The following is a 26,811-nucleotide window of genomic DNA, read 5'->3' as shown; positions in this document are numbered from 1 at the left end:
TTGTTTATTGGGTATCTTAGGGGTTTAATTAGTGTTTGAGTCCAGTGTGGATTAATCTAGAGGGCAAAGAGGTTCCCAAGTGTGTTCTGTGGTGTTGGTGACGTAAATGGGTTGTTTATTGGGTATTTGAGTTCAGTGTGGGTTAATCTACAGGGTTGAGGTGTTGGTGGTGTTAGTGGTGTTGGTGGTGGTGTGGTGTTGTGGTGTAAGAGTGTTTCAGAATGCTGGGGTTTGTTTTTCATGTGTTCCTGTTGTCCATCTCGCCTCCCTCCTGCCTCCTTCCTTCCTCATTCCTGCTTTTTATTACTCTCCTTTATCCCTTTCTTTCTCTCTCTCTCTCTCTCTCTCTTCCTTCTGTGTCATTTTATCCTCTTCCTTTGTCCTCTTCCTCTTTCCTCTTCTCTCTCTCTCTCTCTCTCTCTCTCTCTCTCTCTCTCTCTCTCTCTCTCTCTCTCTCTCTCTCTCTCTCTCTTCTTGTGTTTCCTTAAGCCTCTTGTAATACTTCCTCCTCCTCCTCCTCCTACTCCTCCTCTTCCTCTTCCTCTTCCTCTTCTTCTTCTTCTTCTTCCTCCTCCTCCTCCTCCTCCTCCTCCTCCTCCTCCTCCTCCTCCTCGGCCTGTAATCTTTCCTCTCTTTCGTTTCCTCCTTCCCTCACTTCCTGTCTTACTTCACTATTACTCTCTCTTTTTGTCCCCTCTCTTTTTCCCCTCTTTTTCCTCTTTTTCTTCATTTTTGTCTTCTTTTATTACTCTTTCCTTCGCTTCTCCCCTCTTTTTCATTTTTTCCCTCTTTCCCTCGTTTTTTCTTCTTTTTTTCCTCTTTTCCCCTCGGTTCCCCTCACTTTTCAGCTTTTCTCCCTCATTTTCCTTGTTTCCTTTATTTTTCCTCTTTTTTCTTCTCGTTTCTCAATGTTTTCTCTAGTTTTTCTTTGTTTTTACTCTTTCCCCTCATTTTTCCTAATTTTCTAATATTTTCCCCTCTTTTTCCTTGTTTTCTCTTTGATTTTCACTTCCTTTCCTCTCTTGATCCATTTTCCTCTCATTTTCCATTCGTTAACCTTCTCTTTTCCTTTTCTTCCATCTTATTTCCCCTCTCTTGCTTACTTTTCCCCTCTTTTTATTCTCGTGTTCTTTCTCTTTCCTAGTTTGTTCTCCTTCCCCTTTTCGTTTTCTTTTTTTCCCTCTTGTCTTCTCTCTCTCTCTTTCATCTTGTTTCCCCTCTTTTTCCTTCTTGTTTTTCCTCTCTCTTGTTCTTTTCTCCTTTTTTTCTCGTTTTCCTTCTGCTTCGTCGTCTCCCCTCTCTTATTTTTCGTTTTTTCTCCCGTTTTCTTTCGTCTCCCCTCGTTTCCCCTTTCTCCCCTCTCATTTCCCCTTTTCTCCACTCTTTTTTCCCTCTCTTTTCCCTCTTTTCTCCTCTCTTCCCCTCTCTTCCCTCCCTCTCGTTTTCCCTCTCTTTCCTCTCTTTTTCCCCTCTCTCCCTTGGTTTCCCCTCACTTCCAAGGTATTCCCTCTCATCCTCTCGTTTCCCCTCTCTCCCCTCTCGTCTCCCCTCTCCCCACTCCTCCCCTGAGCCTAGTAAGGACACGTCTTTGGCCAAACCACTCGGGGCAGACTGCAGTGAGGGGACGCGAGGCAGGGCAGCGAGTCACATCTTGAAGCCCGCTCTCCCCTCACCCTCATCCCCTCATCTCCCCTCACCTTATCCTCTCTCTCTCACCCGCTGTGTCGCGACTCTCACCCTAACACTCACTCACTCACTCACTCACTCACTCGCTGTTTGTTTTTTTGTTTTGTTTGTGAAAGTGTGGTTTTTGTGTGTGTTTTGTGTTTTTTTGTTTGTTGTTTGTATTTGTTTGGTTTGGTTTGGTGTTTGCGTTTGTTTGGTTTGGTTTGGTGTGTTTTTCTTGTGTTTTTCTTGTGTGTGTGTGTGTGTGTGTGTGTGTGTGTGTGTGTGTGTGTGTGTGTGTGTGTGTGTGTGTGTGTGTGTTTTATTTTGTGTGTGTGTTTGAGTGATTGCATTTTAGTATTTATTATTCCACTCCCTTTTCGGTTTGTACATACATGCATACATACATACATACATACATACATACATACATACATACTCGTTTTCTTCTTTTAATTTTTGTATATTTATTCATTGATTCCTTAATTCTGTCTGTCTTTTTTTTTTTCGTCCTTGTTTTATTTCATTTTTTGTCAATCATTTCCTTGTTGTATTATCTAGTTTTATCTTTTTTTTTTTATCTTGCCTTACACACACACACACACACACACACACACACACACACACACACACACACACACACACACACACACACACAGTAAATTAAAAATCCAATTACTTATAAATTGGAAAAAAAAGAAAAAAAAAACACGCAAAAAAAAAAAAAAAATCAAACACACTAACACTCACTCACTCACCCAGCACACTAAACACTTCAACACTTCAACACTTCAACCAATCACACAGGTCTACTTAAGTCACCACCGAGCCACACCACACATACATCACCACCACCATCACAGACACACACACACACACTCACCTGTTAAAGCGCCCCTCCTGTACATAGAAAACGAAAACGGCCTTGTAGATAAATGCTATAATGAATGAAAGAGCCGATCTCGAACACCTGGCGGGCTACCGATGCTTAATGATCCAGTTCACCTGTCTGGTTCACCTCTATTTTGGTTTACCTGTCTATTAGTTGACCTGTAAGTTTTACCTGTGACTCGCGGCACGGCGGGTGGCGGGGACATGGCGGTAAGTAATTAAAAGACCCCTTAGCATGGCCATTTGGCACACCTGTCCTCACTTGTAGCTACCTGAAGGCACTCGCTGCGCCCACGGTTACCTGTCCTTGTGTGCACCTGCCTGCCGCTTCACCTGTTTACGCACGCCAGCTTCTATTTGCTAAGCACCTGCATGGTCTTAACCTCGCTCTTGTGCAGTTGTGGTCATCTGCGAGTGGACGTGCTGCTCTTGTTTATACTGTGGACTGCTTCATCTATGTGGTTCTAAGCGGGTTTTTTTTTTTTTTTTTTACATTTTGTCAGTCAGGTTTTTTTTTTTTTTTCTTGTACCTGGTGGTGCTCTCTGTATTGTTAGGTTATCAGTACATTGTTGTTAATCACTTGTTTTCTGTTTTTTTTTCAGAAGTTGTTAGAAAAGTGTTATAGGTTAATTATGAATAGAAGTTTGTTTTTGATACTTCCTAACTAGAAAACTATTCAAAAAGAAAGTTGTTGATTAAGATAAGAAAGAAAAAAAAAGAAAAGAAGGAAATACAGTTCGTTATGTGAAGAAAATAAGCAGCAGATAAATAAATAGAAAGTCAAAGGAGCAGATGAATAAATAAAATCAAGGCAGCGAAATAGCTTACTTGTGACCACGACTGTATCTGTTTCTGATTCACCTGTGGCTCACCTGTCGACCTTCACCCTTTACATGGGAGACACTGTATACTTGTACCTACCTGGACCAGTAATTAGAGACACCTACCTGTCCAAGTATGACAAAACACCTGTAATTTTGCTGCGCTTTTAATACTTACCTTTAATTAGAGTTGATGACCAAAACTTTGTCTATTTTCTATTTTTTTTTTTTTTCGTTTGTATTAATGTTTCTCTTTTTCACATTTATATCTTTGTCTTCTCATACTTTTTAACAGTTTTTTTTTCTCCTCTTTTTTCTTCTTTTCTTATTTTTGCACTTGTTTGTGAAAATTTTGATGTCATTTTAATACATTTTGATTGAGTTTTTAAAAGTTTCGTTACGTTTTCTTACATTTCACTCACTTTTATCTTTTTTTTTAAACTGTTGTTGTTCTTACGGTTTTTTTTTTCCTACCTTTTTGACAACTTTTTTTAATTACTTTTTTCCTTCCACTTTTTCCTTTGATTTTTTTTTTCTTGTATTTTACTAACACTTTTCAAAAAATTTCTTCCCTTTTTTACCTCACACATTCCTTACACATTTCCTTAACACACTTTCTACATCAATCTTTTCCTTACTATTTTCTATTTAACATTTCTTCCACGATTAAAACTTAACTCATTTACACACAAAAAAACGCACACCAATATTTGTGTTCTTTATTCCCTGAAGTAAACATCATTTCTTAAACTTTACCTTACTTGAGACTAACCTTAGAACTTACCAGTACTTTACCCATCAAAATAACTCTAACTTCCTTCATGACAATACATCTATAAACTCTATGAATATTCGCCTTTTTCTTTATTGAACACTTAAAATCAACACACAACTTAGAATTCATCAGTCAAAGTGTAATTATAAACTACAAAATCCACACTAAAAACCTTTCTTTGTATACTTAACCCCTTCAGTACTAGCACGCTTTTTACCATGAGTTTCTGGTACGATTAGACAATTTTATTTACATTATGAACTGTTTATGGAGGGCAGAAGATCAATGGCCGCAGTCTTCACTATCTTAATCCCCAACATAAGTTTCTGAAGCTACATAAAATCAATCTAATAGTAACCAGAATGAATATGGAAACGCGTCCCAGTACTGAAGGGGTTAAAATAATGTACTCTTATTCTAAACTTTATTATTACATATGCTTTATTTTTTTCATTATCTACTTAATATCATCACCTTTCATTATCTCTTATCTTTTCTTATCCCTGTTTCTCATATTCCTAACTTTATTAAGTATATTTATCTATAGTGCCTTATATTCTATCATCTCTATAGGTTAGTGTCTATCTCCCTATTGATATCTCCCTATTGTTTTAGATTTCAATACCCCTCTTTTGTAGTATATGGAACTGGAACCTCTTACTATTAGTGTTCGATCCCCTTCACTATATGACTAATGGGTTTTGATCCTATTGCAGTGGAAATGATAATGAATTGGTTCACTATTGGGATTTGATGATATAATAGTTGATGTGCAGTTTATAGGTATGTGGAATTGGTTATTTATTGACACACACACACACACACACACACACACACACACACACACACACACACACACACACACACACACACACACACACACACACACACACACACACACACACACACAGTAATGGTAGGATCTGAATATTCTTGTTGTAGGACGAATTAGATTTCCTTTGAAGCTTTGAGTCATTCACCAAACCAAACTTGTATAAACAGGAGTGGCTAGTGTGTTCCATTAGGGCTGATGGTGAGTGAGGTGACGCAGTGTTGTGTTCATTGTCTTTTTTTATACCCATCGGCTTATCCATTCATTTGTTTTCGTTATGTTTTATTTACTTTTTTTATTTATAATTTGACATGTTGTGTTGTTAGAGCGTGTGTGAGTTGGTCTGTTTTTTTTTTTTTTTTTTTTTTATGTTGTTTATAATTGTGTCTGTGTGAGGATAACTAATGGTGAAAATAGTGATAATAATAATAAGAAGGAAAAGAGAAAAAAGTAAAGTAAAAGAAGAAGAAAAGGAAGAAGATGAACAATGATAATAATAATAGCAACAACAATAACAACAATAATATATCAGACAGACAAACAGACAGACAGACAGACAGACAGACAGAGAGACAGAAACAAAGAATCACTATAATAGCTTCCTGAAAAAAAATATATAAATAAATAAATAAGAACTGTAATAAAAAGATAAAAACAAAGGATGAGGAAGAGAAGGAGGAGAAGGAGGAGGAGGAGGAGGAGGAGGAAGAAGAGGCAGCGAGGCATAAATAAAGAGACACGGAATAAGTCAGGTGGAAAAGAGAGAAAAAAAATGAGAAAAAAGTAAAAATATGATAAGGCAGTAAGTGGATGACAAAATGCAATACGTGATTCAATTTGACGGAGGGAGAAGAGGAATAAGTGAATCACAAAATTGCCATGATGTATTCACTGAAGGAAATGGAGCGGAAGAAAGAAAAAAAAGAAAGAAAAGAAAATGAGAGAAATGAAAGAAAGTTATTGTGAAATTTATACTTTTTTTTTCATTACCATTTTATTTATTTTTTCTTTATATTCTTTCCTTTCGTGATTAAATTTGTCTTTTCTTGCATTAATAAATTGTTTATCATCATTTTTGCTACTACTACTACTACTACTACTACTACTACTACTACTACTACTACTACTACTACTACTACTATTACTACTACTACTGTTCCTTTTTATCATTTCCATATCACAATTGCTACTTTATTTACACGAAAGACAAAAGAAAACGAGAGAAAGAAAACGAGTGTCTGTCACGTTGAAGTGACCAAATATAGACAACACAGATCTCAACAGACACGTGACATAAGGAGAGGTGTTGCTGCCCGAGTGTTGCCGTGGTGCTGTAGTGCTGTGATGTGGTGCATTGTGGCGCTGTGGGTGTGTAGGTGCGCTATGAAGTGTGGTAGTGCTGAGATAGAGAGTCTGCTGTGTTGGCTGTGCTGTGGACGTGACGTGATGTGATGTGATGTGCTCAGCTTGTTATGTACTGCTGCTGCTGCTAATGTTGCTGCTGCCTTGTGTGTGTGTGTGTGTGTGTGTGTGTGTGTGTGTGTGTGTGTGTGTGTGTGTGTGTGTGTGTGTGTGTGTGTGTGTGTGTGTTGCTCACCTGTACATTTTTTTTTTTTTTTCAGTTAAGTCCCAGATAGAAATAATCCTGTTTTTTTTTTTTTTATTATTGTTATTAGATCAAAATTTCGGAATTGTTAGGCAAGAATAGGAAATTAAACTCAAATTTTCATTCATTATAAACAAACTAGGTAGTCCAAACAAAACACTACACAATAGGGAAGCAAACAAACATATAAACAGACAAAAATGATAATAACTTTACTCGCTTCAAAGCAAAGGACCCCATCAACAACAAAAAAAAGTTAATAGATAGACAAATAATAATAATGATAAAAGAAATAATAATAACACACTTACATCATCAAAAACAAAATAAATAGACAAATAATAATAATGATAAAAGAAATGATATAGCAAAACAAAAACACTTCCCCAACACACTAAGGCTCGCATTCTCAAACACTTCTGCTTCACCTTCATTCATTCAAAAGGCTTTATTTAAATCTACACGAGTTTCTAAAGTGTTTTTTACGGTTCTAAAAGGCAGAGTGACAAGATTTCTACACTCTTAACTGGAGAAACACTCTTGAAAACCACGCTTTAATATATGGTGAGGGGGAATTGCGTTTTTTAAGGGTGTTTTTTACGGTTCTAAAGGCAAGAGTGACAAGATTTCTACACTCTTAACTGGAGAAACACTCTTGAAAACCCCGCTAATCATCCCTATGGCTTTGGATATTGTCATGGTGAGAGAGAATAGCATATTTTAGGGGTGTTTTTACTGTTCTAGAGGCAGAGTGTCAAGATCTCTACACTATTAACTGGAGAAACACTCTTGAAAACCCCGCTAATCATATTTGTAGCCTTGAAGAATAGTCTCAGTGAGAGAGTAAAATCTTTCTGAATACTTTAATAACCAAATGAACCCAACAGAGAAATAAATAAAACCATTTTAAAACAAAACAAAACAATAACAGTCACATCAAACCATCAATAACAACAAAAATTTCAACGTCACACTTTTGCAGATCAGCCCAAATTAAACATGATTCCCCAAACCGAAGCTCACCCCACTGGTTAACTCTGCACAGGTGAAAGAGGCAGTGGGTGGCGGTGGTGTGCTGGTAACGTGCTAGTGGTGTCAGTGGTGGTCATGGAAACGAGCTAAATAACACACACTACTCACTCACATTTCCCCTCAGTCTTCAGTCACCTGCCAAGACTCACCTCGCGTTGTCAGACTGTCACATGAGACTGAGAGAAAAAAAAACAGAAAACGAAGCAATACATTCAAGTTTCATTTAATATTTCACACCAGATTAGAAAACGAAACGAAATAATTCACTTTTGTTTCATATTTCACTTCCAATTCAAGTCCTCGCCAGGTTTAGGAGAGTTCCAGGTTAAAGAAAACGGGACTGAGAGAAAATGGGAGAAGGTGAAAGACAGTGTGCGGTTATTCATTTCGTATACCATGGCTATATACATGTTGTGATCGTGAAGTCTCTGTGTATACAAGCTTGACAGTATTGTAGGATTTTGTATACGTGTGCATGTCAGTACCACCCTCCTGAATTAAGTATACCAGAGCCACGTATCTATCCCAGCTGTGTATAGTGTCAAGTGTATCGTGTATTGTGTTAGTGTTAGTACTGTGTCTGTTAGTGTGGTGTGAGGAGAGAAGGGTTTTGGCAGTAAGTTTTTCATTGTTTTCACGTAGATGTAAAGTATAAGAGAGGAGAAATGAAGAGTTTGATGTCATGAACAGTTTTTGAAGTGTAGAAGACTCAAGGTAATAGTTTTGGTCAATGTTTACTCTAGTGTTCTTGTTTTTTTTTATTTTTTTTTAAGGTTTTAGAAGATAGAGATTTTTTTTTTTTTATATACATCCTTGTGTTGTTGTGTTAAGATGAAGTTTTAGTGTTTTTTTATCTACTTTTTGTGTTCTTTAGTAAGGAGTTTTTTGGGCAGGTGGAGAGGTGGGAAGTTAGATATGACTCTTGGGTGTGAAATGGAAAGGATCTTGTCAAATTAACGTCAGATATTTTTCTACATCAACTTCAGATTTTTCTATATCAACCTCAGATTTTTCTACATCAACTTCAGATTTTTTCTATATCGACTTCAGATTTTTCTTTATACATATGATTAAGTTGACCAGGGATTTTGAGTTAGCCTTTCAAATGAACTTACTGACTATTAAGATGTTGAGTCAGATTATCGTGGGAATTTTATGTGTCCAGTCAAATTAAGGAGAGGAGTTTAGAGATAGCCAGTCAGATTAGAGAAGGATATTTGAGTTAAAATGTCGAATTGATAGTAGGATTCTGAGTCAACAAGTCAAATTAAGGAGAGGGGTTTAAAGATAGCCAGTCAGATTAGAGAAGGATATTTGAGTTAAAATGTCGAATTGATAGTAGGATTCTGAGTCAACCAGTCAAATTAAGGAGAGGAGTTTAGAGATAGCCAGTCAGCTTAGAGAAAGATATTTGAGTTAAAAAGTTGAATTGATAGTAGGATTCTGAGTCAACCAGTCAAATTAACCGAGAAAATTTGAATTATATAGTCAAATCAATTATAGAAATTTTTGTTAACCTGTCTGACTTATGAAGGAATCTTGAGTTTAAGCCGAGCAATCAATGTCGCTCAAAAACAAACAATAACTTCAAAGCAAGAATCATTAGAAAAAAAAAATCTTAAACCTGAATTTTTATATCAGAGAAGAAACAAAAGACAAAAAAAAAGCTTAATTATTCCTACCTCAAAAAAAAAAAAAAACTGAAAGAACTAAAGAAAAACAAAAGAATGAACTAATACAGCTACAATTTTGAACGTATCTTGATCTTAATCTTTGGCAGCAGTTCAAAGAGGCAAGAACAGACCCAGAGTTAGCAAAAGTTAGGATAGGTTAGGTTAGGTTAGGTTAAATTAGGTTGGGTTAGGTTAGGTTAGGTTAGGTTAGGTTAGGTAAGGTTAGTCTGTGGTTGTTAGTATGGTTGTAAATGTGGTGGCCATGAGTGTGGTGTGACTGGCTCTCCGTGTTGTGGTTCATGGTTGTTGAGTGGTTAGTTAGAGGTTGTTAGAGTCGTAAAGATGTCATTAGTTGTTGTTAAGTGTGTAGTTAGAGAAAAATGCATTGTTAGAGCAGTTAGAGAAGAAGAAATGAGTTACATGATTATTATTACCATGTTAGATATATGTTGTTAATAATTGTGTTAATGTTACTATTTGGTTATTAAATGCTAGAATTGTTACAGTTTAAGTTAGAAGGACTTAGATGATTTGTAATGCCAAGTTAGATGTTAGACATTGTACAAATATCAGTGTTTGGTTTTTAAATGCTAGGATTGTTAGAAATTTTAAGTTAGAAGGACTGAGATGATTTGTAGTGCCAAGTTAGATGTTAGAAATTGTACAAATATTTATGTTTCGTTATTAAATACTAGGATTGTTAGAGAATGATATTTGAGTTGAAAAGTCGAATTGATAGTAGGATTCTGAATCAAACAGTTAAATTAACAAGAAAATTTGAGTTATATAGTCAAATTAATGATAGAAATTTGTGTTAACCTGTCAGATTTATGAAGGAATCTTGAGTTTAAGCCAAGCAATCAATGAGTTAAATTAATTGTAATGCCAAGTTAGATGTTAGAAATTTTACAGAGATCAGTGTTTGGTTTTTAAGACGTAATAGTAATAGGACTTACAAAGCAAATGTTACACACGAGATTTAGTACCAAATTAAAAGTTCCAATTGATTTTTGTTGGTTTTTATTTACGTATTAGTTATTTTCGATCATGATTATTAGTCTTAGTGAGAAATTGACACGCTAGGAACAGAGAGATTTGAAAATATAGTTTAAGAAAAGTGAAAGTTACGTATATAACTTAGGAAAAACGAAAGTTAAGAATATGGGTTAGGAAATGTGAAAATTAAGAAAGTTAAGAATATAAGTTATGAAAAGTGAAGGTTAGAAATATAGGTTAAGAAAATTAGGTTAGGAAAATGAAAGTTAGTTAAAGAAAAGGTCAAGAATACAGGATAGAAAAATGTAGGTGTATCATTTCACCACCAAATTAGGCATTGCACAGCAGCCACAAGTGATTAGAGCAGCTGTGAAGAAAAGCAGGAGTAGGTTGAGAAGTAAATGTTTGACTGTCACTTGTTAATGGAAAAAAAAAAAGCCAGGAATCAGATTTGTGTTTAATTAATGAATGCAGTGAAAGAAAGTACAGAAGTGGTTATCGTTTAGTCACTGAATTCGTAGACACTGATAGAGTAGCTAATGACAAGTTCTTAACCCTTTCAATACTGGGACACATTTTTACCTTGGGATTTGTGTACGATTAGACCATTTTATTGACATTAAGAAGGGTCTATGGAGGTCAGAAGATTAATGGCCACAGTTTTCACTATTTTAACCTTACACAAGTTTCTGAAGCTGTATAAAATCATGGAAACACGTCATTGTACTGAAGGGGTTAAGGAAGGAAGGGACGAAAATAGATCTGTGTGTAGTGAAAGAAAGTCAGAAAGGGGTTATCAAAGAGTCATTTGATATTTTTTTAGGATAATACAGTAGTTAATGACAATGAAGAAGTTTTTAAAAGGAAGGAAGTGAAAAAAAATAAACTCGTATATGAAATAGGTAGAAAATAGATTTGTATGGGATGAAAGAAAGCCAAGAAGTATATAGTATTTTAACTTTGTAGACGATAATAGAATAGTTAATGACAATAGGGGTAAGTTTTTAAGGAAGGAAGGATAGAGAATAAACAAGTAATGAATGAAATGGATAGAAAATAGATTTGTATGGGATGAAAGCAAGCCAAGAAGCATTTGTCATAGTCACGTAATTCTGTAGACACTGGTGCAACAAAGACAGTGAGGACAGTACCTAGAGTGAGTACCAGGCGCAATAGAGCGTTGGAATGCATTTAGAGCCAAAGTAGACACGTATTAGCATGGAGCTCTGAATACCTCGTTAGTCAGGCCGGCTAGTTCACAGGCCCTCAGTAGTTATTAGAGAGACCTTGAGTAGTTAGCATGTTAGAGAGACACCCATTAGTTATAGTTAGTCTTTTTCATACCAGAGTGGATAATGGTTCTTTTGTCCACCTATTTTTGTACTCTCGAGGATTGGAGAGATAAGTGGAGAGTTACTTTTTGTATGTTAGTTGTAATGAGCTCTAGATGTGGATGTTATGTGGATGTTTTTCTTAAGTTAGGTTTTTGTACTCCCCTGGATGGATAGATAAGTGAACAGTCTCTTTTTTGTACGTTAGTTATAATGAAGAGTAGTTAATGTGGATAAAATGTGGATATATATTTTTCACAGGCTAGATGGAAGCAGTCACTGGAACGTGTTGAATACTTCGCTAGCATGAAGTGAATTGCTAGGAATCTATCGAGATTTTAGCAGTGTAGTTGAAATGAATAGTGTTTAGCATGAATGGAGGCAATGAGCTAGTAAACATGTCAAATTAAAGCATTTGACACACTTACAACGCTAAGCTGAGTCATAAACAGTAGGCATTTTAATACATCAAGTAGAAGAAATAGGGATTTTAATACATCAAGTAGAGGAAACATAAACATTAGGCATTTTAATACATCAAATACAATTAACCTAAACATTAGACATTTTAGTAGATCAAATAAAGGAAACATAAACAGGCATTTTAATACATCAAGTAGAATAAACATAAACGTATATCCATTTTTAATAGATCAAGTAGAGTAAAAAATCATAACTTTAGACATTTTAATACATCAAGTTGAGTAAAGTTGAGTTCTTACAGTACAAGTATCTTAAAGCCTGATGGATGCAGTTAGTGAGAACATTCTTACTCTTTATTCACGCATGGATTGCCAGGAGTGAGGCCTTGGTGGTTCAGGGATACTTTAGGCATTTCAGTTTATTTCGGTAGCATTGAAAGACAACACTAGTGACTTTTGGAAGAGCTGGATGAAAATTAGAAGAAATAGTGCAATCTTTCAGTAGACAAAGATGAATAACTAGAATGGAGAGAACGGAATTCAATAGAAACAGAATGCTAGTTAGAATAAATATTAGTTAACAATGATAGTTTTAAAGCTGCATAGAGACATTCAGATAGATAACCCTTTATTTATTAACAAACTGGAATTATTATTTTTTTTTGTATTTTGTTAGTTTTATTTCTAAGTTAATTTAGTTTTGTATTTATTTTCAAAGTTAGCGGAGGTTTTCAAATACATAGTAGGTAAGCAACGTGTTTAGTTCATACCCAGCTAGAATGAACAATATATTCTTTTTCTTTTTAAGTTAGTGGATATTCTTTTCATGCTCGAAAAAGATGAACTAAGAAACATCAACAGTAATGACGATAAGTAATTTTTTTCAAGTTAGTGCAGGTTTCCGAGATAGCAAGCAAGCAGCATACCAAATTCACACCTAGCAAGAATTAACACTATTTTCTTTTCTGCTTCAAGTTAGTCGATGTTTTTTTTAATGTTCAACAAATATGAACTAATAGACATCAACAGTAATGACCGCCTTGTCTTTATAAGTAGTCCAGAGGTAGTAGTAATCTCAGGTAGAAGAAACCAAATCGAATCATTACTATTTTATTTATTTTTTTCTAAGTGAATAGATACTTTGAAATAGCTAATAGACATGCGATAGTAATGAACGATAGCATTTACTACCTTATAAAGTCAGATTAGTGGACATTTCTTCCTTATTCATCAAGTTAGTGGGTCTTTTCAAATAGTCAACATTAACAGACATTGCTGCTATATTTCATGAAGTTAGCGAGCATCAGTAAACATCAGCAAGCATGGAGCAGTGAGCCTTGATGAGAACTACTACAAATCCATCTCAAGTTAGAATCAATCCTACATTTTTTTTTCTTAGTGGACATTTTTCAAGTAATTAACAAGCATGCAACAGGAAACTCTGACAGAACTTACTACTAGGTTTATGAGCAGCTAGAATTGGTCGTAGTTTTTTTTTAGTTTTTTTCTAAGTGAACATTTCTGAATAGCAAAATAAAAGCATGAAAATAGGAAAGGAAAACAACAAGAAGATTTGACTACTTTATTTTGCTAAGTTAGTGAATACAACTCTCTTATTTACGAAGCTAGATAACATTTTCAACTAGACAGGCATGAGATAGTAAAATAATAGCAGGGAATTTACTAGTACCTCAATACCAAGATAGCAACATGATTTACTAGTACCTTATTTTGCCAAACGAGATAGTGAACACAACTCTCTTAATTATCAAACTAGACCACATTTTCAGCTAGCCAGGCATGAGGTAGCAGAGTTTATCTTTAGCAAACAGTAAAATAATAATAGCAATTTACTAGTACCCTATTTTAACAAGCTAGTCAATACAAAATCTCTTAATTACCAAACTAGATCACATTTTCAACTAGCTAGGCATGAGTTAGCACAGTTTACGTGAGTCTACCTTTAGCAAAGCACATCAGGCAGGGCTATAGGGGCCGAGGACTGACTAAGTAAGGTATAGTTGACGTTTCAGGAAGGCGAGGGAGTGCGCTTTCCACTGCCTCCGCCACGGGCTCCACCCACGGCCACACAGCCCCGGGAGGACACAAGACACCAAGTCCAGTCAGGGAGAACAAGAAGGCAGAGACAACCGTGGCTATCGAGACAGTGGACTAAGCCGAGAGAGTCTTCTAGAGGTGGTGTGGCCCGCGTCGTCCGCCGAGTCTCCATCCAGATCCTGCTCTCTCCGTGTGTGGGGTCTGTGGTCTCCTCCCCCGAGTGTCTGGCTGGCTGCGGCTGCCCAGGGGTTCCTTCTGTTGGTCTGAGTTTGTTGTGGTTTCTTATGGTTATGTGAAGTGTGGGTTAGATGTTTGTGTTGTTTGGGTTTTGTGGTTACAGTGAAGTGTTTCTGAGATAAATCCTACTTCTACTTTTACTACTACTACTACTGCTACTACTACTGTTGATAACCACATTACCAGCACCACATGAAAGAATAACAAACACAACGAGAATGTAACTTGTATACAATAATTAGCAACACATCGAAGAAATACACACACACACACACACACACACACACACACACACACAAAAAAAAAAACAGAAAACGTAAAATAAAGTAGAGTAAAAACGAAGCTCAAATTAGAAAGGAAAGTGTGACGTCATTCTGTTTATCAATTTGTCTGTCTGTCTGTCTGTCTGTCTGTTTTGGTGTCCTCGGAGTCCTTAGCGTAGGATTAGCCAAGTGTGCTGCAGGAATGAGATGAGGCGAGGTCACACCAGGTCACATCAAGGTCACATCAAGGTCAAGAAAGGTCATATGGGTGAAGGGCAAGTACTATGTGACCTGAATTGTAAGGGATAGTAAGAGGGTCACACTTCAGGGTCACACTTCAGGGTCACACTTGAGAGGTCACACTTGAGAGGTCACACTTGAGGGTCATACTTGTGGGTCACACTTAAAGAGGTCACACTTGAGGGTCACACTTGAGGAATCACACTTGAGGGTCACACTTTAGTCACACTTGAAGGTCATACTTAAGGGTCGTATTTGAGGGTCACACTTAAAGATCACACTTGAGAGTCACACTTGTAGATCACACGAAGGTCATTCTTAAGGGTTATATTTGAGGGTCACACTTATAGGTCACACTTGAAGGTCGTACTTGAGGGCCACACTTAAAGGTCACACTTATAGGTCATACTTGGGGTTGTTATATTTGAGGGTCACACTTAAAGGTCACACTTATAGGTCATACTTGAAGGTCGTACTTGAGGGTCACACTTAAAGGTCACACTTATAGGTTACACTTGAGGGGTCACACTTAGAAATGCACAAAGTAGAGGTAATTTTCTAATCTGTTTAATTTTCCATCTATGCAAAAGCGTTTTTATTTATTTTTTAACTTGTGAAGGCGATGAAGTAGCGGGAACTCACCACAGCGGGAAGCGTTCAGTGAAGTTAACGTAGGAATTAAGTAGAGTGAAGTTAGGTTACAAGTGAAGTTAGTACAGTGAAGCTACTAGTTTTAAACCCGTTCAGTACTTGTTCTTCGCCCCTTACCTATCCCCCCCCCTAAAAGCCAGACAGCCACCTCACACCTCACAAGGCCACTCCCTACACTCCTCCCTCTCCACCCCTTGCCCTCCATCCCCCTTCCTTCCCCTCCCTCCCCTCGCCTCCCTCATCTCAGAACTCAGTGTTATCTATTAATGAGTCTGTCGCACAAAACACTTCGAAGCTCAGAGTGAAGCAAATGATTCACTCCAGAGGTTCGAATCTCTCTCGTGTGAACTTGGAACTCGGAAAGCAAACTCGCCTCTTAAGGAAGCGATCCCTTTTGGCGCCACTTCTGAAAAAAAAAGAAAAGGTGAACGAAAAAAAAAAACGGAAACATAACCGAACCACACAAATCCTTGGAAACGAAACTGCTTCATTGGAATACAAAAACAGTTTCGCGATCGGACGAAGCAGTGAAGCAATAGAACCTGAAACAAATAGAACCCCACAAAACACACCATTCGATCTAAAAAAAAAAAATGCATCTTAAACTGCTTCGAATCACTTATTGAACGGAACACCCAAAATATGTGATCCAATCCTGTATAGTGCAGTGGAAGGGGGATTGACCGCCCCGGGAGAGTATCATAGCTTGCTTCACCAGTAGGACAAAGAATTCAGCTCTACGTTTTTTGTATATCCGAGGCAGAATGTCACCCGAGGCTATTTCTGAAGCAGCAAAAGGTTCACGAGTAATGTTTCGACTCGGTATAGAAAAAAAGAAGATTCAGTAGTCGATATTTTGAAGACTCACTCCCTTTTTAGGTCATATTATTTGTTGGGAGTGTGCCGTTAAGTGAGAGGACGTACATAGAACTATTACCAAAGAACTTAAAGCAGAACATTTATACTCTGGAAAAGAAAAAAAAAAAAGTAGCACTAGAAACAAGGAAAATACATAAAAAAATGGTTTCTACTTATACATAACTTATACATAAAAACATTTAACGCATATGCTGTAGTGGACAATTCCTGTAGCGTTTACTTAAGTAGTGGATATCGCTGTAGCCAGACCTTTAGAACTTTTAACAGCAATAGACAGAGGACTAATGAACGGCGCAACTCACAACCTCCTTAATACGAACCGGAAGTAGAATAGTGAACAAACCAAACCTCTTGCCTCGACACGGTTCACTTTTGGGTATTCGAAGCAGATGCGATAGTGAATGAAGCTTTGTGTGTGTGTGTGTGTGTGTGTGTGTGTGTGTGTGTGTAGAAAGTTTTTTTTTTTCATGACCAAAGAAATTATTAGATATATGTTAGTGATGATTGAAAAATAGTAAAAAAAAAACGAGATTAGTTCACGAGAGAGAGAGAGAGAGAGAGAGAGAGAGAGAGAGAGAGAGAGAGAGAGAGAGAGAGAGAGAGAGAGAATGAAAAATAATGACAGATGGAAGCTGAAAACAATAAAACAAGGATATAAAACGAAGCGAATAGGAAGAAAGTGAGAAATACAAACGAAAAATGGAAGAAAAAAACAAGCAAATGGAGAGAGAAAAGTAGAAAAGAAGAACATCAAGGAGGAAAAGAGAAAGTAAGTGGTTCATTTTGTGCGAGGCTTCAGAGGTTCACGGAAATGCTTCGGAACACATGAAACTTTTCGCCAGCGTTACAAATTTGTAGTCGAGAAACAACAACAACAACAACAACAACAACAACAATAATGATAAGATAGTCAGGCGTGATCGTTTTTTCAGATCACGAACAACACAACAGTCTTTCTCCGTTGATTCCCTTAGTGTTTCGCTCGCCTAGTGTTTCAGAGTCCCTTATGAGTCTCGCTGTTTTGATGTTTCGAAACACACATAAGCAACAAAAACACGTGAGTCATTTTCTACTAGTGTTACTCTAAGTGTGTGCAGAGTCTTAAAGTATTAGTTTTCTCAGATTTTCCTTTTCTTCTTTTTCTTTTCTTTGACTTTTTCATTCTTTCGTCTTCGTTGTTCGTTTCTCTTTTAATTCTACTTTTTCTTTCTGCCAGTTTTCATGTTGTAGTCTGTAGCTTTTTTCAAATTTTCTTTTTCCTCTTTTTTCTCTTTTTCTTTGTCTTTTTCATTCTTTCGTCTTCGTTGTATATTTCTCCTATAACTCTTCCTCTCTCTTTCTTTCCTTTCCTATTTTTTCTTTCACTTTTTTCATTCCTCTGCTTTCTTTCCTTCATATTTTTTTCTTTTTATCTTTTAATGGCTCGTAAACATCACAATATTCCATTCAAATCTCAAACTTATTTAAAAAAAAAAAAAAAAGAAACTCAACAAACCACACAAGCCCTTCCTTCTTTACAAAGCAAAACACCAAACACACCACAACACCAACACCAACACCAACAACAACACCACCAACAACAACAACAACAAGCACTATCATCTCCAACGCCTTAAACTGATAAAAATGATAAATGCAGAAGAAGATTGCCTTGCCCTAACTCTACTCTGATGGTACAACTAACTCTCGAACGCCCCCTTGCCCCTCATTGCCCCAGCCCCACGCCACCCCGCCCCAGCCACCATCATCAACCATCCCCTCGTCCCCGCCACCCTTCGCCCCGCCCCCCGTCAGCCACCCTATGTATAAACTGCCTTCAGACAACACACCCTTTGTAAGCGTAACACCTTCTTACTTCAGTGTTGTAGAGATTATAGCTCTTGTGTGTGTGTGTGTGTGTGTGTGTGTGTGTGTGTGTGTGTGTGTGTACTAACGCTCAACATGACGTAATCTATATTCTTTATTCTTCTCTGTTAGCTATTGTTATCTCTTTACTCTCTCTCTCTCTCTCTCTCTCTCTCTCTCTCTCTCTCTCTCTCTCTCTCTCTCTCTCTCTCTCTCTCTCTCTCATTTTTTTTTCTCCCTTTCATCCTTTCTTAGTTTTTTTTTTTTCTTGCAAATAAATATACAATTGATAACTACCTATCTTTTTCTTTATTTCCCTCTTCCTCCTCCTCCTCCTCCTCCTCCTCCTCCTCCTCCTCCTCCTCCTCCTCCTCCTCCTCCTCCTCCTCCTGTATGTTTTCATCTTCTCCCAGGAAAATGAAAATAATAATAGTAATAATAATAGTTCCATCATTAGCCAAGTAGATTTTTTCCTCCAATTCACTCAAGTCACAATTTTTTTCCTCGGTATCCTATGAGAGAAAAAAATGAATAAAAATAATAATAAAAAAAAATAGCAGGACAAGCAAGCAATTCCCACCTCTATTACACTAGTCGTTAAGGTTCGCACTGCTGCAAAATGTTATCAAGGTTCAATTTTTAACCCTTTTACGCTCCTATCATATATATTATTATTTTTTTCCAAGTTCCATCTTAGGATTCCATAATAACAGTAGTGGTAGAAATACTAATGAATAATGATAATAATAGTAATATCTTACCTAATATCATATACATACTTGCATATATATATATAGACTGTAAACTTTATATATATACATAGCTTCTATACGTGTACGCATCAAAGATATGTTAGAAAGGGAAGTTTTTTGGGGAGTTTTCAGATAATATATATAAAAAAAAGTTGTAATGTTTTCATATATAAAAAATATTTCACCTATTTTTTTTTTTTTTTCTTAGCTGGGGTTTCACAATCATTTTTTTCCTCTTTGCTGACATTTCCAAGAGGGTTCGGGGATTTGAATCGAGTTATTTTTCGAGATACTAGCGAGTACTACTGATTACTCTAGTGTGTGTGGTGGAGATACGATGTTCATGATCCCTTGTGTCTCATTGTACATGCGAAATATCACCGTTTTTAGGGTATACGGTCTTATATTGTGGTGGCTTCAATTAATTTCCCATTTTTCTGTGTATGTGTGTGTGTGTGTGTGTGTGTGTGTGTGTGTGTGTGTGTGTGTGTGTGTGTGTGTGTGTGGCCGGCAGTTCCACGCTAGTCTCCCCTCCGCTGAGCCATTGTGAAAAGAAAACGTATCGAGGGGGCAGCGCTGAGACGGGCAACTATGATAAAACTTTTTCCATTTTTAACATGTTTCCTGTTGTTGTTTTGGAAGTTTTTGGGCCAGAGTGACTTTTTAATAACTGTGATTGTTTTGATTGTTTTTCCTTTTGTTGTTGTTGTCTGTTATTGATCTTTTTGTTGTCTTTGTTCTGTGTGTTGTGGTGTTCTTGTTATTTTGCTGACGTGTTTGTGTGGAGGAGGAGGAGGAGGAAGAGAAGAAGAAGGAGAGGGAGGAACAGGAGGAGAGAAAGGAAATAACTAATGAAAAGGAGGAGGAAAAGTTATGAAAAATACCCGTCAACCTTGAGCGTGTTCTCTTTATATTTCGTCTTTTTTTTCATAATTCAGTTCTGGAAAAATGGAAAGAAATGAAAGAAATAGAAACAAAACCAAGAAAAAAGAATAAGTGCGAAATAAACGGATGAAAATGAAAAGCTTACGAGAAAAAGAGAAATAAATGAAAAGTGAGATTATTTACGTTTCCACAACAATGTATTCTGTATTTACCATTCGTTTCCTTTTCTTTTATTTTTATTTCTTTTTTTTTTTCTTAATATCCTTGGCCACTGTTGTCATTGCTGTCTACTCTACACCTGTCTTTCACTCTCGCCCCCTTGCTCCGCCATTCACAAAACCGGGGAAGTTTTATGAATGCGGGTGTCGGAAAGGAGGCAACCCACACGTCACGAAACACAGCATTACCACCACCCGTTTTCTGTTCACCTCCACCGTCTTCTTTTCGCATTATACGTCATTCTTTTTCCCGTTTTCCTTGATTTTCTAAGGAGTAACAACCTTGACTCTCATTTTCTATAGTAAGTGAGCTAGTTTTCTATATCCATCCATGTTTATTTTACCTGTAACTTAGCTATTTTTACCTGTATTTGAACCTATGACTTATTAATTAACCTACCTGTGTTTTTACCTTATGTGGGGGAAAGGGGTAGAGCTCAGGTGTGTGTCTACCTGGCAGAACTTAATTTGAACCCCCTGGGAGCAATGTCCACTCACCTGACGAAGTAGATGAAGGAGGAGAGGTGAGATAAGTTAAGTTCTCCCAGGTTGCAGTGATAAGGAGGGGAACACTGACGCCACCGGGGGAAGAGGTTGCGTGTGTATTCCCCTGTGTTAATGACGTGGGAAAGTGACAGATTGAAATATTAATGCGTCTGAGATTGTTGACCTTAAGAGTGACATTGGACTGTTGATTAGTAAAGTTTTTTAAGTGAAGTTAACTAAAAGAGCAATAGTTTTGTTTTATGTAAGAGTGAAAGACTGGCCAAGGGCAACGTAAAATATAAAAAAGAAAAAAAAAAATTGGGCCCACTCACTCGCCAGTCCCCGTACATGAGATTGCTGACCTTAAGAGCGACACTGAACTGTTGATTAAAGTTTTTGTGAGGTTAACTGAAAGAGCGATAGTTTTTTTTTTTTTCCTTTAAATGTAAGGGAAAGACTGGCAAAGGGCAACAAAAAAATGATAAATAAAGGAGCCCACTCACTCACCAGTCCCCATACAGTGCAGAAATAGTTAGCCAAGAGACAGGGATAGATGTGTTGAAACCTCCTCCCTATTAAATAAAGTCAAGTTATAGGAAGGTTGAAATACAAACACAGGCAGGGAGTTCCAGAGTTTACCAGATCGTTGTTGTTATTGTTATCTTTTTCCAAGTGAGGTTTTGTGGTGGAGACTTAATTCACACGTTTGCAGTTTACTTAAAGAGATTCACAATGCCGAGTTGACTTTGGTTTAATTCTTAGTGAAGTTTGGATATTAAATTTTTTTGAGTATTGAGTTACGGAATAAAAACGAAAGTTAAATTATTGAAGTTTGTGAGTTTATCTAAAGTTGTGAATTGTGAGGGAAGTTTACGATAGAAAAACTGAAGATATTGGTGGGAGAATAAGAGAACAAGTATTAAGGAAGTTTTAGATGGAAATAAAGGAATATAAAGTTACCGATTAAGAAAGATAACTTAAAATCAGCCAAGTTTCTAGACTCTCCTGAAGTTTAGAGTGAAATCAGAGACGTGTGAAGTTGCGGAGAAGAGAATTTGAAGTTAGAATTAGTGAAGTTAGTGAATTGTGCTTTACTTAGTGTTCGGGTGAGTGTAGGACTGGAAAGGGTATTAGATTTTAAGTTAGAGGAAAGAAGTTAAGTTTGCAGAGTTTAGTGTTAAGTTTAAGAAGAATAACAGGGGAAGTTTTGACGAGGGTGGTGTTGAGATAGCGAGGCGAGAGTGTGAAGTTTTTGGGAGTGTATTGAAGTTAGGCAAGAAAAAGGAAAGTGGATGAACTTGAGCAGAGAAAATGTAGTAATGATAATGAAATAGAAGGAAGAGTTAGAAGAGATTGTGATGATGGTGAAATAGAATAAAAAAAAGTTAGTTAGAGAAGATTACAATGATAGATGTTATTGAAAAAGATGAAGAGTTAATTAGGAAAGCATGAAAATGTGAATAACTTTGATTGAAAAAAAAAGAAAAGAAAAATAGTAAAAATGAAAGATGAGGAAAAAAAGAAAAAGAAAGAAAGAGAGAGATAAGAGAGAATAAAGTTAGATTACTCAGTTATTTAGAAGGAAAAATATATAGAAAAAGAAAAAAGGAACACATTGAATAGAAAAAGAAAATAAATGAAAAAAAAACTTAAAGAAGAAAATAAATGCAAAATAAAAAAAAAAAAATAACAATAAAAAAACAAGTCACTCCACATAAACAAGCAAGATCAAGGTCAAGAAAGGTCAAACTAGAGCTGAACTGTACAGAACGTGTTTCAAACCTGTTCTCTTATCCCCATCCCCCACATCTCCCGGCCCCTTAACCTCTCCTTTTTGTTGTTGGTATTGTTCATCCGAGTTACCTCATGTCCATCATAACCAGGAGGCTCCTTTCTTTGTTATTGGTGTTGTTGTTGGTGATGACAATGTGTGTATGGATAGATTGACAGGAAGGAAAATGAAGAAGAAAAAAAAATAGGTAGGATTATAGAATGTGAAAAATGAAAAGAAATGAAGTGTTAAGAAAAGTAAAAAAATAATGAAAACAATGGACTGATGGAAAAAAAAAAAAAAGGAAGAAGCAACTACGAAATATTAAAAGATAAAACTAAAAATTGAAGAAAAAATGAAAGAAAACCGCTCTAGTTTGATGGGTACCTCCTCCAGAAAAGACTAACACACCATTTGCTTATCTTTTTCCCAATTTATTTCTCTGTGTCTCGTCCTTGCGTTCAGAAAGAGAGCTAACAATCCTTCCCATGTACAAAGGATGCACACACCACACGGAACACACCAACACACCAACACAACAACACCAAACCAAGTACTGAATAAACACAAGACAAATAACACATAAAGGGTTAGAAAAAACACTCTTACCAATCAATTATTTAAGGAAGTTGTTCCCTTGACTGTTCACGGCGGCGGCGGTGGTGGTGGTGGTGCGTGTGTGTGTGTGTGTGTGTGTAAGTGTGTCTGTGTGTCTGTGTGTCTCCATGGCCGCCACCCCCCTCGCCAGCTGCACTTAAACTACCAATCTACTTTATTTTACACTACACAAGCCAGCTTCTTTTTTGGAGTAAGCCTCATAAGACACTCCTATTACCTAACAATCAATAATAATGTTAATGATACTATTAATACTACTACTATTAATAATAATGATAATAATAATAATAATAATAAAAAAAAGTTACACCCATTTCGTTTGCCTTTCATTTCCCGTGTGTTGAGAGAGAGAGAGAGAGAGAGAGAGAGAGAGAGAGAGTTTATCCTTTTTTCCTATCCCTTACTTTTTCTCTTTTTTTCTCTCTCTCTCTCTCTCTCTTCCCTTTCTTATCTTTTCCCCTTATCACTCAATCTTTTTTTCCTTCCTTCCCTTTCTCTCTCTTTTCTCTTCTATCTCCTTTCTTCTCTTTTCCTTCACTTTTCTCAATCATTTAGAGAGAGAGAGAGAGAGAGAGATTTCATAACATTCGAGACTAGATCCGAAGCACTCTCTCTCTCTCTCTCTCTCTCTCTCAGTGCATGATAAAGAGATAAGGATGATAATTGCTGAGATATTGGTGATAAAAAAGACTCTATGATCTGGTGGTGGTGGTGATGGTGGTGGTGGTGGTGGTAATGATGATGATGGAAGAGGAAAACAAGGAGGAAAGAAGAGAAATGAGATATGAAAACAAGGTGATGATGATGATGATGATGATGATGATGATGATAAGAGAAAAACAAGAAGAGGAAGGAGAAAAGAGAGAAAAAAAAAGCAAAACACGAAAAACAAAAACAAAAAGAAAAAAATCAAATAACAACGAAAATAGCTAAACACACACACACACACACACACACACACACACACACACACACACTTCCTTCAACAGCTCACCAAGTCATCAAATCATTAGCCAGACATCACCAGCAACACCACGGGACCTTGACAGCAGCACTCAGCACCCCCCCTGCAGTCAGCACCAAGAGGAAACCATGGGAGAAGAGGAAATAGTTAAAGAGAGAGAGAGAGAGAGAGAGAGAGAGAGAGAGAGAGGTGGGAGGTGAGTTACAGCTGCCAATTTTTGTTTTTGTTCACCTTTCTGATGTCCTTGTTAAGTTTGTGTGGTTATTGTGAAGTGTGTGCGTGTGTGTGCGTGTGTGTGGGTGTGTGAGTGCGCTAGGGAGTGTGAGGAGTGTGTGGAGTGCGTGAATGTCCTCCCGTGGTTTGTATTTTACTGGATATTAATTTGAAAGTATAAAACGGAATGGAAACTCAGGAAGGTGCAAAGGAGATACCAGTTAGTCTATTCCCCAAAAAAAAACCATTAAAATAACAACAAATACCCATACACTACACAAAAATAACACATAAAACCACAAAATGTAACAAAAACACACAATAAAAACACTTTACACTCCCGAAAACACTGAAAAATACGTAAAAATAAGAAAATATATATAAACTCAACTAACTGACACCTCAACTGGGCATCCCACAAGGCAGGTTCACATCACAGGTAACAGGTTAGTATTCACTGGAGCACGGGAGGGGGTAGACGTGCGCCCCGTTGCTCCGTACCCGTGGATTACTACCTACACGAAAACGAAGGAAGTGGGAGATGAAAAAGAGACGATAAATAGAGACACAAACCAGGTGTGTAGTGAAACAGGTGTATAAGTGCCTGGCAGGTGTAGGAGGCGGTGTGGACAGGTGTGGCGGTGGTAGTGGTGGTGGTGGTGGTAGTGGTCAGGTGTGTATGGAAGTTAATTAATGGTTTTCTGTCCAGGTGAAATTGTTAATGAATGTGGAAGCAGACGAAGGAATAAGTGATGAAGAGAAGGAATAAGAGAAGGAATGAAAGAATAAGAGAATAAGTAAAGGAACAAGAGGAGTGTGTGATGATTTGTGATGAAGAAATGAGGAAGTGAGATTAAAGAGACAGAAAGAGAGAGAGAGAGAGAAAAGGAAGATAGAAATTATAACAGGAATTAATTGAAGGAGGAAATAATGATAATAATATGACAGACAAGAGACGTTAAAGAAAATGATGAAGGAAAATGGTGAATAGAGAGAATGAATAAAGTAGATAGAGAAAAGAAATGAAGAAACGAAACTCAAAAGAAAAAAAAAAAATGAGGAGGCAGAAAATAAATTGAAATATTGAATGGGGAAGAAAAACAAATAGATAAATAAACAAAATAAATAAATATTACAAAAATAAAACCTTGAAAATAAGAAAAAAAATATCAAGAAAATAAGAATAAATAAGAATAAAAATAAAAGGAAGGAATAAAATAGAAAATGAATAAATGAATGGATAAGCAAACAAACAAACAAACAAAAATTAAGTAAACAAGTCGATAAGTAAACTAGATAAGTGAATAAAAGCAGAAAATATCGTGACCTTTGCATTCTTGACTTGTGAGAGGAGCGTGACGTCACATCCGGCAAGGCACCAGTCACGTGACGCTACAGTGTGACCCCGCTTGACCTTACCTGTACCTGTCCTGTACGTGTGCCAAATGAGTGACCTGACCTAACCTAACAATAATAAAAGCAATAATGATAATAATAATAATAATAATGATAATAATAATGATGATGGTAACTGAAATCAGAATAGAATGAGGAAGAAGGAAGTAATGTGATAAAGGAAGAAGAAGGAAGTAGTGAATAATGTAATAGAAATAAAGAAGGGAAAAGGAGAAAATGTGAAATGAATGAGAAATGAGAAAAATAGAAAGAGAAGAGGAAGAATAGAAGTAGATAGTGTATAAGATAATAGAAATAAGAGAAGAAAAGGAGGAAATATATATAAAAAACAGAAAAGAATGGTGAGAGAAATAGAAGCGAGGTAATTGGAAAGGGGAATAAGAAAGAAGAGAAACAAGGAAGAGAAGGGAAGAATAATAGCAAAACAGTAATAATAATGGTAGTGATCGTTATGAAATGAGATAAAAAAAAAAATGAAATAGAAAAGGAGAAAAAGAAAAGATAAAAAGAGAAAGATGTTTGGCAAATACAACAAAAGAAGGAAGAAAAGAAGACGAGAATAAGAAAACAATAAAAACAATACAGAAAAAAAAAACACTCAAACAAAAATAAACTCAAAAGCAAACAAACTAACACAATCAAGGTCACACACACACACACACACACACACACACACACACACGAGGTCACGGGATGCAGTCAGGTCACAGTCAGGCATGAAACACGGCATGACGCGCACTACTGAGGCCACCAGCGGGTCACCAAGACATGCAGAAGGAGGAGGAGGAGGAGGAGGAGGAGGAAGAAGAGGAGGAGGAGGAGGAGGAGGAGGAGAATTTAGCCTTGCCACCTCCACCACCTCCCTCCCATCCTCCTCCTCCTCCCCCATGATATCAAGAGCCACCATGATGTTCTCCCCGACCACGCCTCCTCCTTCCACTTCTCCAATATCTCCCCCGCCTTCTTTCTCCCCTATTCTTCCTTCTGCGTATCCTTCATCGCCTCCTTCGTCCTATCTACTGACGGAGACCACTCAGGGCCTCACCAGCTCCTTCAACCAGTCCTACACGACCCTGGTGAGGCTGGGGGTGCAGTCTAGAAGCGAGGAACTACCTGACGAAGGCACAGAAGAGAAATTTTATCCCGTAGAAGGTGCTGTAGGCGGAGGTGAAGTGTGTGGAGGTGCTGTGAGGGAAAATTATGTCCTCAGCAATGTTGGTGTAGAAAACGGAGTCATGGCGGCAAATTCCACAGGGGAAACTCAAGAAAT

The 26,811-nt window shown here is 37.0% G+C and overlaps 1 protein-coding gene and 1 long non-coding RNA gene across 7 annotated transcripts in view; both read left to right on the top strand.

The window, feature by feature from the left end:
* LOC123501937 overlaps positions 1-23,261 on the top strand; it is a 109,472-nt gene extending 86,211 nt beyond the window's left edge. For 2 of the 6 annotated variants that reach the window (XM_045251036.1, XM_045251032.1), the window contains exon 7: positions 14,079-23,261. In XM_045251036.1, coding sequence (XP_045106971.1) covers positions 14,079-14,221 — 143 coding nt within the window. In that variant the 3' untranslated portion in view covers positions 14,222-23,261. Of the gene's footprint in view, positions 1-7,573; positions 10,305-14,066 lie in introns of those variants that run through there. The other 4 variants (XM_045251031.1, XM_045251035.1, XM_045251034.1 and 1 more) reach the window with 3 other exon arrangements.
* A 1,295-nt stretch (positions 23,262-24,556) lies between these two features.
* On the top strand, positions 24,557-24,948 carry LOC123502071. Its single transcript, XR_006673785.1, has 2 exons — positions 24,557-24,701; positions 24,835-24,948. It is a non-coding gene; the product is annotated as an uncharacterized LOC123502071 (long non-coding RNA).
* Positions 24,949-26,811: the final 1,863 nt, after the last annotated feature.

Source organism: Portunus trituberculatus, chromosome 10 (assembly GCF_017591435.1).
Source record: "Portunus trituberculatus isolate SZX2019 chromosome 10, ASM1759143v1, whole genome shotgun sequence".
Lineage (NCBI taxonomy): Eukaryota > Metazoa > Arthropoda > Malacostraca > Decapoda > Portunidae > Portunus > Portunus trituberculatus.
Note: the sequence above shows the minus strand (reverse complement) of the source record. Positions and strands in the feature narration are given on the sequence as shown.